General features: G+C 39.7%; 1 protein-coding gene across 1 annotated transcript in view; it reads left to right on the forward strand.

The window, feature by feature from the left end:
* The window catches only part of NETO1 (neuropilin and tolloid like 1), a 101,031-nt gene that overhangs the window by 80,395 nt on the left and 5,150 nt on the right, over window positions 1-15,486 (forward strand). Inside the window, exon 8 of the mRNA XM_025215640.1 lies at window positions 14,726-14,839. Within this exon, the coding sequence (XP_025071425.1) occupies window positions 14,726-14,839 (114 nt within the window). The remainder of the gene's footprint in view (window positions 1-14,725; window positions 14,840-15,486) is intronic.

The raw sequence follows: 15,486 nt of genomic DNA on the forward strand, positions 1-15,486 counted from the left end.
GACGGGAGAGTCCCATGGCTCACAGCCTCTTCATAAGGACTGCTCTCTTACCCTCTGATCATGCATGTGGCTCTCCTCCAGACTCTTTCAAGCTTTTCCACATCCTGTCTGAATTGCAGAACCAAGAATTAGATGAAGTACTCCAGTTGTGGCCTCACCAAGGCTGAGTACAGTGGCAAGATGACTTCCTGGGTCTTTCCTGAGATGCATTGATATATGCAAGCCAAAGTTTTGTTTGCTTTGCTGGATGCGGTATCGCATTGGTGGCTCATGTTCATTTTGTGGTCAATCATGATCCCCAAGTCTCTTTCAGTCATATTGCTACTGAGTGTAGCACTACTGAGCCTATAAGTGTGATGCAGGTTTTTTCTCCTGAGGTGGAGCATCTTGCATTTCTCTGTACTGAATGCCATCAGATTTTCATCCACCCACCTTGCAAACCTGTTGAGGTTGGCCTGGATCACCAGCCTATCCTCAAGTGTGGACACTCTTCCCCGTAGTTTGGTGTCATCAGTGACCTTAGTCAGTCCACTTCTGACACCAGAGTCCAGATCATTTATAAATTCATTAAAGAGTACAGGTCCAAGAATGGAGCCTTGGGGGACGCCACTGGTCATTATGTTCCCTATTGATTTGGTTCCATCAACTACCAGTCTCTGGGTCCAACCTTGGAGCAAGTTCCCCAGGACCATAAGGCTGTTGAGGCCACAGTTCCCCAATTTTGCCATGAGGACATCACGGGACACCAGGTCAAAGGCTTTTTGAAGTCCAAATATATGATATCAACCTCTTCTCCTTTGTCCAGGTGATGTGTCACCTGGTCATAGATGGAAATAAGAATAGTCAGGCAGGACCTACCCACAAAAAAGCCATGTTGGCTATTCCTCAGAATGATGCGTTTTGTTATCCTGTCATTAATGATTTCTTTGATTTCTTCCAAGATCTTTCCAGGGATTGAGGTCAAACTAATTGGCCTGTAGTTTACCAGATCTTCTTTCCTTTCTTGAAGATAGGCACCACATTGGCTCTGTTCCAGTCTTCAGGTACCTCACCCGAGTGCCACGAGTTCTCAAATATCCTTCCTAGTGGCCATGCTATGATGTCAGCCAGTTCCTTTAGCACTCTTGGGTGCAACCGATCTGGACCAGCTGATTTGTGGGTGTCCAGCCTCTCAAGGTGTTGCCTCACAAGATCTATACCAAAGGTGGGCATATATTCACCCTTATCCTAGTGATCCTGCATTTTGCTATGCTGCATCTTGTCAGGCAGGATGGTCTCTTTGGTGAAAGACTGACGAAAGTAATCACTAAGCAGATTGGCTTTTTCCTGGGTGTCAGTTATCAACTGCCCCATTTGGTTTAGCAGGGGTCCGGTGTTGCCCTTGTTTTTCTTTCTGACTTCCAATGTATCTGAAGAAAGACTTTATTGTCCTTGATTCGTGTAGTCAGTTGGAGTTTAGTTACAGCCTTGGCTTTCCTAGTTCGCTTCCTATCAGTGTGGACCTGTGCTGCATACTTTTCCGTAGTGGTGTTTCCTATCTTCCATCCTTTATAAGCTTCTCTTTTTAGACACAGGAGATCCATGAGCTCCCTGTTGAGCCAAGAACATTGCCAAGCTGTTTTACTACCTTTCCTATGGGCTAGAATGGACTTCTCTTGTGCTTCAAGGATCGCTTCCTTAAGGAGCGACCACTTATTGTAAACTCCCCACCCTGTTAAATCATGGTCTCTCAGGGCCTTGACAACTAGCCTCCTGAGCTTATGAATGCTGACTTTCCCAAAGTCAAGGACTTCTGCATTTTTGACTGACTTGCCAACTTTGCAATGGATAGTGAAAGTGATCAACTTGTGATCACCGTCTCCCAGCTTCCCTTCAATTCTTAGGCATTTCCCAGGGACAAGAACCAGTGGCACCCCGGCGAAACAAATGTCTGTGCTTGTGTGGACATGGTCATTCAGTTCATTCAGAACCAAGAAAGAAGCAAGCTGGCATTTCAGTAGTAGGGGCAGGTAGCATTTTGTTGTCATTCATTTTAGGCATTGATTCTATAGCTTAGTAAGGATTCTGTATTATTTTTAATGTGTTATACCCAGCTGAAAGAGTGGCAAAATCCATATAGTCTCATATTTTATTATGGTACAAGTTGTCATGAGATGCTTTCACACAAGTTCCTTTACTTAATGTGCTACCAAAGTTTCAGTGTTGGAAAGACATGCAGGTGCTGGTAAAGTTTTTTTGTTCCAAAAAAGTCCATGTACTGGTTGTGGTCTTTGTGGAAAGATGTTAGTAAGCAGCAGGGTAGTTTGATCTCTTTCTCAGAATCAATTCCTGAAGCAGAGTTGTTTTAAAAAAACAACACATTATGTTGGGAAAGGAAGTTTAAAAAGGGTATTTTTGCATGCAGTTGATCACCTCTGTTTCAAAGAGGTATATCTATAAATAAGATAGATTCAGACTATTTACACCTTACATCACTAATTTCTCCTTCAATATTAGTACTTCTCTTCCAGTCTCCTTTTCTCACTGTCTTGTAGGTCCTAGAACTTTACTATCACTGAAGTGCAGTGACATTTTATGACAGAGTGGGTCACTGTTTTCTTAATGTGGGGTCACAATATCTTACAAACAAGATGCTAAACCAATTATACTAATAAAACAAATAAGCGAGTGTTATGTGACTGAAGGTAGTAGGTACATGGAATATTTATTGAGTTGTATTAGTATGTGCACCAAATATCATTGTGTTTTGTCCATTTAAGTTGTGTCTGTTCAATTCACATTTCCATTTTACATATTTTCCAAATAAATCTGGATCTTTAAATATCTTATGACCATCCATCTACTAAAAAAATGTCATATGCAATAGATATGTGTGTGCATGAGTGTGTATATGTACTCTCAATATGAAGTCAATTGAGATTCAAAATGATAGTTGGAGAAGGAAAAGGCAAAAAACAGACCCAGGCGTTTGTTTCTCTTTTTCAGATGGGATTTGAAAAATGAGTTTTCCTTGAACTGCTCTCATAAATATTATACATGTTTCCTTGCCCACTTATTAACAGTTTGCCACACTTTCTGCAACTCTCACAGTGATCTCCAGCCTGATTAATGACTGCTCACTCAATGAGCTTTGCTGCTGAACAGACACCTCCCCACTAACCTAAAAGAATACTCTCAGAACCTGGGTGTATCCATATGAGAAAATCCTTCTTAATGTATAGTAGACAAAATATTTGTTCTAGCACCCCTGACAGATATTTGATAGTATTCCATCCCTCTCTATTCATAATTCAGCGTAAGAAATATTTTTGTCAGTAAAGGTATCTCCTTCAATCTATGATCGTCATAAAATACCATTCCTTTACCTATTATTTTGTCCCACTTCCGTATGAGGTTTTTCTTAAAGCCTTGGCTTGCTTAAAGGAGAGCATGCTCCACCCATGTTCTTATTTTCTTTTTCTAAACACAAAACCATTCTCATAGTGAAGCATAGACCAGATTGACTGGGAGAATGGAGACATTTTGTACAGTGCTGTCAGCCAAATCCCCGTTTATGGTTGAAGTAACCTGCTCAAAGATGATTATCCCAAAGTAAGAGCAAACTTCTAGTGCAGTAGAGCTATTATAGAGGCACATTTCTAGTTTTGTTTATTCTGATAATGCAAAGGAACTTGCTCAGAATAGGGAGCCATTGTGTTAAGTAAGGTTCATACACATAATGAGAGACAGTATCCACACTGAAGAATTCACAATATAAACTGAAAAGGCATTGGCTACTCTCACTTCTTGTTGCCAGTGTAACAGAGGGAAAGTCTGGGGTAGCCTTGTGCTGTGCTGATGATCAACCAGATTATCAGCCTATTACTGTGTGTGTATGGGTGTGTGTGCAACAAATCTGTATGTAGTTATGATATCTGTGCACAAATAATATGTGTGTACATGAATTTTGCATTTCACACTGTATGTTAAGACTGGACTGAGATTAATCTCCAGACACTTGAAACTTCCTGAAAAAAATATTTTTATAACTGAAATTTTCTACACGTAAAGAACTTTTAAGCTGAAGCAAAAGCTATATTTGAATTGTGAACAGGATGACAATCAAATATTTATTTAAAAAATTTAAAACTGTTGTGCTGAAGGATAACTGAAAGATGGCTATGTTTCAAAACTGAAATATTTTGATCTCTAGTGCAATTTGTAACCAAAAGTAAAATGGGCAGATGTTTTAAGTTCTGACTATGGAACCAAGGCAGTACAGATAGTGTCAGGTTCTGTAGTTATAGCATTCATTCTAATTCATTGTTGTTATAGTATTCATTCATTTGACTTCAAGGTTGCATCCATGTAACCAGCCGTTTTTCTTGGAATATAGCCAAATGCAGTATTTCTGGATTACTGTATTTATGTGTACTATTTATAGGGTTATATGATACATATACATGCAAATAAAATGTATAAAGTACTATTGTATAGGTATACATTGTACATAAAGATGTATGGTAATGCTTTCCAGTTGACTTCAGTGAGAGATGAACACATGGTAAGCATCTGAGATCCTGTGAACTAAATATTTCTTGAAATTAACAGACCTCAGTTAGGTTGAATGCATATAATTTAGGGCAGTGTTTTTTTCTGAATGTTTCTCTTTTAGCACTTAGGGATGATTTTGCTACCATATCCACATTAAATAGTTTTGGCTTGGTAGTCCCATTAAATTCCATTGGCTTCTCTGTTAATTTATTCATACTAGAAATAATCCACCATCAAATCTTTTTTTAAATTTTAATTTAAAAAGGCTCTCTAATTTTTTTTAAGGCATCATAACTCATGTGTACATCATACTAACCCTTATCAAAAGCTGCATTTACTCTGACCCAGGGTACCTTCAGGTAGCTAGAAAAGGAGAGACAGGTATTAAGATACAATGATTTTTTTGTGCATGTGAGATGTCTCTTTTAATGGTAGAAGAGAGCAGGACATGTGACTTCACTTTCATGATTAATGACAAGTTTATTGTAGTGCACACTATTTTAACAATTTTAATAAGTGTAATGGAAGACATGGTATGATTGACAGATTTTTTTTTCCCCTCGGGGCATGAGGACAAGCAATCTACTCATTCTTTCAAGGATGATGGGAAGAACACCTGAAGGACTTCACTCTGCTTTTGTAAAAAGAAAGGTGTTACTGTTCAGTGGGAATGTATGCACATAAGATTCATGCAAAGCAATACATTGTGGTGTATATCGTGCCAGAGTTCACTGCTCCCGGGTAACACATTTACATGTGTGCCTGGGATTGCAGCACATTGAGCTGGGTCAAAGCAACTGTGGCTGGCAGGAGGCCTGGGGGGGTCAATCTCAGGCATGAAATTGCCTGAGTAAACTCAGACTGGTGGGGCAGGTGGAGTGTCACATGGGAGTGGAGGGGAGGGGTTTGCAGCCAGCCGGGAGCAGGGTGGGGCTTGCAGCTGCCCAGGAGCAGGCGGGGGTTGCAGCTGGCTGGGCACTCCCGGCTGCAACCTCCCCTCCTGCCCCCTGCTCCTGGCTGGCTGCAAACCTCTCCCAGCTCCCATGTGTTGCTCCACCCACCCCATCAGTCTGAGTTCACCAGTTGCACTTGGTCATCCTGCCAGCCCAGGGCTGCTCCAACATGGCTCAATGTGCTGTGGAGGGGCTGGCTGGGGCATGAGGGTACTTCAGTGTGGGACTAACCAGTAGGCAACCCCATACTGAAGCACCCTTATGCCCCAGCCAGCCCTATCAATGTCTACATGTGTGTTTCTGTGCACTAAAGAACTCTGCCATAGGATAGTACTTGTCTACTAGTAGTACTAGTAACAGAGTTAATTATTTTCCTGTGGTCTAATAGGGCCACATGTGTAGATGCTGAGACTTTACTGTGGAACTAATTAGGCAGCTCCACAGTAAATGTCTCGTCTAGATGCACCCACTGGATGGAATGGGGGAATAAACAGTCCCAACTGATCTGTTGTTATAATACAAAAATGTAGCACACAATGGAGTGAGGTATTTGGTTCACAGGGGGACTATGTGAAATCTGTCCTTGCCAGAAGTAGGCAGGAAACACTTCTTTCTTGTCCAGGAAATCTTTTTGAAATACCAAAAGGAAAAAAAAAAGTCCTATTCAAAATTCCCCAGATAAAACCAACCCCTCAATGTTGTTTTTCTTTCTGTTTTTTGTTGGGGTTTTTTTATTTTTTCTCTCATGAAAAGAATGAGAGTTGGAATTGGAAGAGACCCCAGAATAGTAAATAGCCTGATGAGCACATCTGGGATGGTGAGATCCAAGGTGAAGCCCTTGTCTGCCTCCTCCTGGCCACAGTATTAAAACTAGGTTTCCAGGCAACTAGGTTTTCAGGCAAATCATCTTTCTTTTTCAGGCTAAATGAATAATTAATGATACAAAATAGAACAGCTCTAACAATAGACACTGACTTTAGAGCATGGTAGTTAAAGCACTTACCTGAGATATGAGAGAAAAGCAGAACAGAAGAAGGGAGGAGATGGAGAGGGTACCTTCTTATCTACCCCAGGGATCCTCCCAGCTGCTACTCATGCCAAGCAGTCTGCCTGTATCTGCTGTCACTGCTGCTGCTACAGAAGAGATGCAGAGTCCTCTAAGGCTACTGACAGATATTAATTTAAAAGCATGATGGAATCTGCTTCCTGATCCCAGCAATAGCATCCTTCCATGCCACAAGTGTATGGCAAGATATGCGATTTTGGGATTGGTCTCAGAACCAAGTCATGCCCTACTTGCCATTCCAGAGGATCATGATTCCAGGCTTTTCCTGCACTGAAAAATTGAAAGCTGGGTTCCCAACACAATGGATTATCAGTTGGCTCTGGGACTGCACCAGGGCTCCAACTGGCTGTGGTGCAGACCCTGGAGTTGGCCAATGATCACCTGCTTTTTGATTGGCTCTGGGTCCCTGGTGCAGCCCCAGAGCCAGTTGATTGTCAGCCGGCAGGGACCACATTGGGACCGGTTACAATTCCAGTGTGGTCCTGAATCTGGCCAACAATCACCTAATCATCAGCTGGCAGGGACCACACAGGTGCTGGTTCAAGCCCTGGTGTAATCCTGAATGCAGCTGATAATCAACTGCTTTCTAGTGACCTCAGTGCACTCCTTATACTGCCACGCTTTCAATGTAGGACTGATGGAAACCAGCCACAAAAACACTACACATTTTTTGTGTAATATGTTTATGGATGGTTTCCCTCTTTGTGGCACCATTAATTACCTAAACATGTGGCTGGGTTATTATTTTAGATGCCATAAACAGAATAGTCAATCATGTCTTAAGTGTAACATTTGCCAGGGGCCCAAGCCAGCACTGGGTGCTGAGGCCCAGCTGTCCCACCTCTAGGTACTCTAAGTGCAATTCTGAAGGCTATGTCACCCTGATCAAGTCCCTGAGAAACTGCTTGCAGAAAAGATACTTAGATCCTCTTTCTCTTTGCTCTTTTTTGTGCTCAATTTTAAGAGTAAGATGACTAAGTGTTACCAGAGTAGATGCATTTTAAGGAACTTTAACAGGAGAGAATAGACAGCACTTGGATGCTTTCTGCTTAGTTGAGATGGAATCTGGCCCTTGTTGTTTTTTTCTGCCTTAATTTTAGATGGCTTTAAAATAAATAGTAATAGTCCAAAATTACAAACTACAGAGACAAAATCCAGTGCTAAGACTTCCAGTAGGAATTGAGACCATAGATTCCAAGTAGTTTGACTTGGGCTGCTTTGGAACCTGGGATCACTAAAGTCCGCCTCAACAATTTATAGAAATTGTCATGTAATTTCTAACATCAGAAAGAATAAAATATTTTCAATTTATTTAATTGAAGTAGTGTTAAATTTACATATTTTTATATACTAGACATTAAAAAAAATCCTGATCCTGCAGAAGGTAATTTGATACCCCACCATTTCTGTCCATTCATATTCCTGTATTATAAAGTAGGTTTGGAATGTTGTCAGAGGCATGATAGTTCAGGAAATAGGTGAGAAGCTAGTTTTTTTTGGTGATATCTTTTATTGGACCAACTTAGACAAGCTTTCTGGCAAAAAAGTGCCTTCTTCAGGTTGATAGATTAGAACATTGATATATTACATGTCCACTTGTGTTTGGGCACCATCTTGTGTCTAACATTTGCAATACAGTCAGCCAAAGTTGAAAATATAGATTTTCTATATGCATAAAGCAAAATGCATGCTAAAGTACTGCAAGGAAATAATAAGTAAAAATTCTAATGCAAGGTAGGGAAAATATAAGGATTAGCTAGTTTTAAAGATTGCCTTTACCTGGTTCGTTAATCAAAACTATAATGTACTTATCTTTCTAATACTTCTAAAGTTAAAAAAATGAAACAATTTAAAGCCATTAAAATGCCACATTCACTTGAATACAAGATGAGGTTCCCCAATCTCTCCCAATCAACATGGGGGAAAAAGGCAATTGTCTTACATTCACATACAAGGAAACTACATTAAATATACAGTCTGTCTTTGAACTAAAATTAAAAGCAGCATGTGCTCAGTAATAGAAACCAACTGTGCAGTTAGTTAAACACAGCTAACACTGAACATGACTATAGAATACATGGCCTATATTGGACAAATATACTGATGGGACCCTATCAAAAGAGAATAGCTTAGTACAATCCATCTGAATAAGATGTATGGTAGTACCCATTGAGTGAACTTCTCCTCAGCCCCAGGTCTCTTTCAAGTCATGGTGAGCCACTGCATTGTATACATTTGACTTCTTCATTCCCACAGTTGAGCTGTACCTTTCTTTTCCATTTTCAATGATTCCTGTGTCTTCACCAGGCTTAACTGCCTGGCAAACATGATGAAATGAGGTCTCAAACAGTTCACCCACAATCCTTTCATTGCCCCCTCTCTCAGACTGTCACATATGATTAGTATAGCCCTCCCCTCCATGCAGTGGAGCAGGCCAAAGTTGCCATGCACCTCATCTGCATATAATTTTTGGAGAATCCCAGGACTCATGACAAGAACACCCAGTTGCAGTCATAAGTTCAGGGCTAATTAGCACATGGGTCTTTGTTGTGGGGTATCTGGAGTACACACACACACTAAAAAGTGCTGAGCTGTGGGGTCACCATGGCTTGAAATGCTGCTGACTGTTGGGTCCCATCCCAATTAACTATATGGTAAATCCTGAGCATTCTGACTTTAGACTAATATCATGCCTAGTTTATATTACGTATAGATAGGTGCCCAAGCGATACTTAAAAGTGTGTTTATGCAATATCTGTGCTAAACTTTCAGCAGTTTTTAAAAAGATAACGTGCATCAATTGTATAAGAGCTAAGTGTATGTGTAACGTATGCAAATTACTACAGATTTTTTTTTCAAGGTCAGTTTTTTCAAATTTGCTTCTCACTTCCATGTACTTACAGAAAGTAGGGTCTAAGGCCAGGGGGGGAGGAGCTGGAGGGAGAAGAAGTTGGGGGACAAAAAGCAAAGGGGCTACCTGACCCTGCAGATTTATTTTCCCTTCTGTAGCAGTGGGACAATTTTGAAGCAAACCTCTAATAATTAGATTCTATGCCTGGAAAATTATATCAAATTTGTAATTTTTCCATATATAGAATCTAACTATGCGGGGGGGATCTTATAACCAGGGTCATCTTATATTTGAGTAAATGTGTTAATATTGCATATTAAATAATGTTCATTGTGCTGAAATATGTTGTTGATTCATTTCTCATCTAGTCAGTATCTTCAGAAATCCCCATTCAAAGCTGCTCTGAGGCATGGTAGAAGTTGGCAAAGATTTTGATCCAATAATAAAGTAAAGTGAACAGCCATCCCAAATTTTCTGGGACAGTTCCAAATTTGGAGCTGTGTCCCAGTACCTTCCAAAAATCACTGGAATTGGAGTGTTCCCCCCATTTTTAAAAAAGTGGTCCAACCTTCTCAGTGTTCTCCAAGAGTCGTGCAGTATTCAGTGGTTTTGCTGGAAAAAGACTTCTGATTTCAGAGGTCTGTGGAACATTCTGGATGTTATCCTGTAATTTACTTCTTGAAGTTGTCATTTTATTATGAAGAAATGTCTTCATTTCGATTTTACCAATTTGAATCAGTAATAGTTTGGTGGAGTTGGATGGGCACGTTTGACCGTCTTACCAGTAATATCAAAATCTACCTTTTGTGAACAATCGGCTTATCCCCTGGATTTACCATCTGCTTTAATATTAGTGATCATAGGCATGAAAATGTTCGAAGTTTAGGTTAATTTCTGAAACCAAGCCCTGCAACCTACCATCTCCCTTATCCAGCTCCTTTCTCCTTTTTGTGCAGACTTCTTCAGGAAGCATTATGATCAGCCACATCTCTCCACTCTATTCAGTTGGTGACATCTTAAACTCATTCTGTTTGAGTCTGTTCCACTACTGTCTTGTGGCCTTCATTCTTGAGTAGCAAGGCCCAGAAGACCTTCTGCTGTCTCATTACACTATTTAAATTGCAAAAGGCACGTTGGAGCTAATTTCCTTTGTGTGCTAGAGGACTGACAAACTTTCAATCTTACTTGCTGCTTTGCTCCATTCACACGAGAACTATTAATCAAAAAATCGTAAAGGTTAATTGATTTATTGTTTTATCTAACTGCAAACTTTAGGGCATCACCTTGTGGAACTAGTATAAGTAATACATAGGTGGTGCTTATTCACATTTTTATTTATTTATTTTCATTTAGGAATGGGTTTTGTGTGGGCCGCGAGTGACCCGAGCCCTTTTTCGTGCTGCACACGGGCTGTGGCCAGCAGCCCGGGCACGCCGGGCTGGAGAGGGAAGGACGTCGAGCTGGAATTAGGCACAAACGCGTATCAGTAGTTTTAAAGATTGTTTACTTACACCGAGATGGCAGTGGTGCAGGCTGGAAAACTTGCTTAAGTTGCGGTTACAGACAGGAAAGAAGAGAGGCGGACAAGAGTTCTAGACTCGTGAACTCTAGCCCAATCCGGCTGAAGGCTCTGAACACGCGAGCCCATCGTGTCAGCCGAAGAAAGTACTTGTCCGAAAGAGCTCTGAATAAACTCACACGAAGTTTGCTAGGCTCCGTGAGTCTTTCTGCTCACTCATTCTCACGAAGTTTGCTAGGCTCCGTGGGTCCAGTTCTTTTGCGCGCGGGAAGGGATACGTCTGGATTGCGCTCGGCGACAGGGAGAGGCTAGAGGTTGATCAGACCTCCGTTGCCTGCTTTAAATGCACTGGGTCCGTAAGGATCCGCAGCGCTTAGAGATCTTCACACAGCGTGAAGTCTCCTCCTCCCTTGTTCGTGGAGTCCTCCAACTTGGGCGGAAACCACTCAAGCCTTTTATACGGCTAGCAAGCCAATCACTAGCCGCCACGTGTGAATAATTTAGAAATGGCCAATAATGGGACTCGAATTAGCATACAAATGGCGGAAACTCTTTGCAACGAGCATTTCTGTGCTGCAACAAAGAAATGCACCCTGCAAAGAAAGCTTCAAATTGGCGGGAAATTCTCCCTTGCACCGGGGTTCTCTTTTGCAGCAGAAAACTCCACTGTGCAAAGAAGCTGCAATTTAGCGGGAACAATTTAGCAGTGCCAAAGCACACACAAACAAAAATCACACCCTTTGGGTTGTGACAGGTTTCATTTGGTTTCCTGACTACTGTTGACACCTTGTTTACTCAGTCTGAAGTTGTCATGCTTCCTTACTAATCTAGCCCATGGCTTACTTTCCTTTATTGTACCAGTGCTCAAATGCTTTTTCTTTTATCAACAAACTCTTATTCTTATCTGAGTTCATGTTTACTTTCCAGTTTGTTCTTGCTCCCTCTGCCTAAAGAAACTTTTGCTCCACTCTTCCCTTTCCCTTTTAAGATTTTTGAGGCTCTGGATGTGCACTGTTCACTCCACCAACCCAACTTCAATGCCTTATTGCTTGGCCTTCACTGCAGTCATCAGTGACTACGTTCTTGCCATATTTAAACATGTCTTCTACATAAACCTTCTTACAACACTTTCTGTTACATATTGCAAAATCCTCTCCTAAGCCCTTGTCCTGCTGGAGTGTCTACAGCTCTGCTCCCCTGGCTTTCCCAACTCACTGATATTCTATCAGTTTTCTCCGGTGGCTTCCCTTTTCCTTCCTCTCCATCTCTTGTGGCATGCCTCAGTCTTCTGTCCTTGTTATCCTCCCTTTGGATGCCTTTGCTGGGTAATTTAATCTACTTTCAGGGGTGTAGGTTGTAGCCGTGTTGGTCTAAGGACATAGGCAGACAAGGTTCTTTGGGTGAATCTGATCTCTTTTATTATTTAAGTTGGTCTAAAAAAAGAGATCACATTCACCCAAAGAACCTAGTCAATCTACTTTCATCCACTCTTTTCATATGCCTCCAAGGAACAATCCTAAGTTTCTTCTTGGGTGTTCCACTATCTCAGTGTTAAACTGTATGAAGCCTTTTTTTTTTCCTTTCTTTTCCTTCCAAAACAGTCTCCCACAGATTTTCTCTCAAAGAAGAAAATTCCTCCCTCTTTCATCTTAATATCAATATATCTTGACCCCCTCGCTGGATCTGGGTCTGAATAATTTATTAAACAGGATGTAGCTCCTAGTGGCTCCTTACAATAGTGGCAGAGAGAGCATCTGTGCTGTACTAGCACATAGGTGCTGACTGGTATAGTGCCCTATCCTTAGCTGTGTGTTCCTGCAGAAAGATCTGTTGTGGGCATAGTGGTGATTAACTTTGATGTTGTTTTAATGTAATTTGGAATATAAACCTTTTTGTAACAAACTTAAAAACTTAGCCAAGGGCAATTGGAAGTTGGGAAGGTTTCCCAGCCTTTTGAGCAAATTGAACTGACATTTCACAGAAGCTGATCTAGTTTATTGGTTTTCTCTGAAAGCCAGACAAAACCAGCAATTTTAACTTTGTTGAACTCTACCTTTTGAAATTGTTTGTATGAATTCAAAATGCACAGAGATACTTAGGAACCTACAAAGAAGCAAACAGAAAAAATAAATCCTCCAGCCTTGGAGGGGCCCTGTGAACCAACCATCTTGAGTTTTCAACCTTTGTTATTTTGATATGTATTGTTAGTTTAAGTGCATCAAATTTTAATTTCTGAAAAAAAACAAAATGATGACAACAAGAAAAAGTAAACATGAGACTTGACACAACAGGCCATTAAAGGCATTAAAGGGCCATCATGGAAATAAGCATCCATGATCAACCAGTTTATGCTTTTTAAAAGCTGTATTATTTTGCTGGTAGACCATAGCAGCTCTGTTGGAGCTATTGCAATCTATTGGATAATTAAGTGGCTTTTGATGCATGCAGTAAATCTGAAGATACATATTACAGCTATTATATTCTACTGGGTGACTATGCGTTTGGGAAATGTACAAGTTTTGTTAACATTCATTATTTGCTTATTAAACTGTAACAGCTCTGAAGAAGCTGTTATAATCGATTATGGAAATTTTTATTTAGGCACATTTTTAAAAGTGGAGTTTTTTACATGATATATGGAGCCATTAAGTTCTACAGGATAAATCCTTTCTACTATTCCTCATTTGCAGTCACTGAAGCAGCCCTTTACAATTCCCTAAAATGCAGCTTTTTCAATATTATGCATCTGAATTACCATAAGACTATAATAATAATAATAACAATAATAATAATAATTCCAGCATAGAACAAATACTGTCTTGAGAAATGACTTTCAAAAGTCTTTATTGTTCCCCTTTCACATTAATCAAATCAATCATTAGATAACTTGACAACTTTCAAATATTATATTGAATGCTTTATGTGTTGTTTAACCTCTAAGAAATGCTTAAACCAGTGCATTAGCATTAATTACATTCAGCTTTAATTAAAAATCAGCTATTTAAAAAGTATGATAGCACTGTCTTTTAATACAAGGAATGTCAGTATAACAACTGATATGAAACACTGATTAAAACTAAAAATGTAAGAGTAAATCTTTTATTTGTACTATTTTAAGTCATTTTAAGAAGAACTGTTGCCATCCCAGTACCTGAAAATTGTCAAAAACTGAGCTGTATAGTTTCTTTATCACCACATGTAGTTCATAATGATGGAATTTTGGTTGCTTATGCAAACCAATAGCTTATGGCCTTCAGTACAACTTTTTACTTCACAGCTTTAATAGATTAATTAGTGACCTAATTCTACCAGTTTGTGGGCCTTATGGCAAAACTGTTCAATCTTTGTTCAACCTTTAACAGAAGGGTGAATTTTTATTGTGGATTTTCTTTGTTATCAAAATATTTCCAAAGTGTATGATCTCTTTTGTAACGTAAGCGTTCCCATAAGTACATACATAGATAGATATCTTCTCTCATTGGCACGAGCATTTATATAAAACAGATTTTCTGCACATTCAAATCTGAATTCTTTGCAGATAAGATAAAATTTAAAAATTGTGGCAGGAGTTCACTAAGTTTAAACATGATTGTGAACCCTGAAACCACAGTTTAATAAGCTGTTTGTGTGTCTTCAGATTTGCATCAGCAATATATCTAACAGTTGTATTAATTACTGCTTTTGAGAAACCCATGCCATATGGTTTATTACTATTTAAGGTTGCATTATCATTCATATATGTTTGAATATAGAGTGCTGAAGGATTTGCTACTTAACATATGTTTTCCTCCATTTTATTTTAGCCCCCTGTGAAGCCAATGCATTCTTTTGCCATAGTAATATGTGTATTAATAACACATTGGTTTGCAATGGACTCCAGAACTGTGTGTATCCTTGGGATGAAAACCACTGCAAAGGTAATAAGCAGAATTGGAATTGTTGAGATGATAGACCACCATTATCCCCAGTGACTTTTTAACCAGGTGCCAGATTGGGTCAGGATTGAGCAAAAATAAATGACAAAAAGAAAACAGGTGAAAATGTGGGTGAACATGCATAAATTGTTAGTATTTCTTTTGCTTTTGACTTGTATATATGTTATGACCCATTGCCATGTTCTTGGACTCAGTAGCCTATCTTTGCATATATTTGGAATTTTGTCTGTTTCCTACGTTTGAAATTTGTATAGAGAACTTTAAAAGTGGCAGCTGGTAGGAACAGACAGCTGTTTTTTAGACTCTTGCCTATAATAACAACATTGAAATCCAAGATGCAGCAGGAAAAATCCTGCACCAAGCAGACAAATCCACGCATAATCTACCAGTCAACTTAAAATGTCAAGAATTAACATTGTAAACCAGGCATGATGTTTCGTTCATGAAGACATTGACATTCCTGACCAGGTTGGATACTAGTTTCCAGGTGGCACTCGCTACTTTCAAACAAAAAAAAGATAAAGAAGAAAAATAAAAATTCAGTATCTATGTTTCCTTCAGATGAAAAGGCTTAGCTCATGACAGGCTATGGAGACTATTTGCTTTTTCTGTTACTGCAGATTTGTTCC

Source organism: Alligator sinensis, unplaced genomic scaffold, assembly GCF_000455745.1.
Source record: "Alligator sinensis unplaced genomic scaffold, ASM45574v1 scaffold1036_1, whole genome shotgun sequence".
NCBI lineage: Eukaryota > Metazoa > Chordata > Crocodylia > Alligatoridae > Alligator > Alligator sinensis.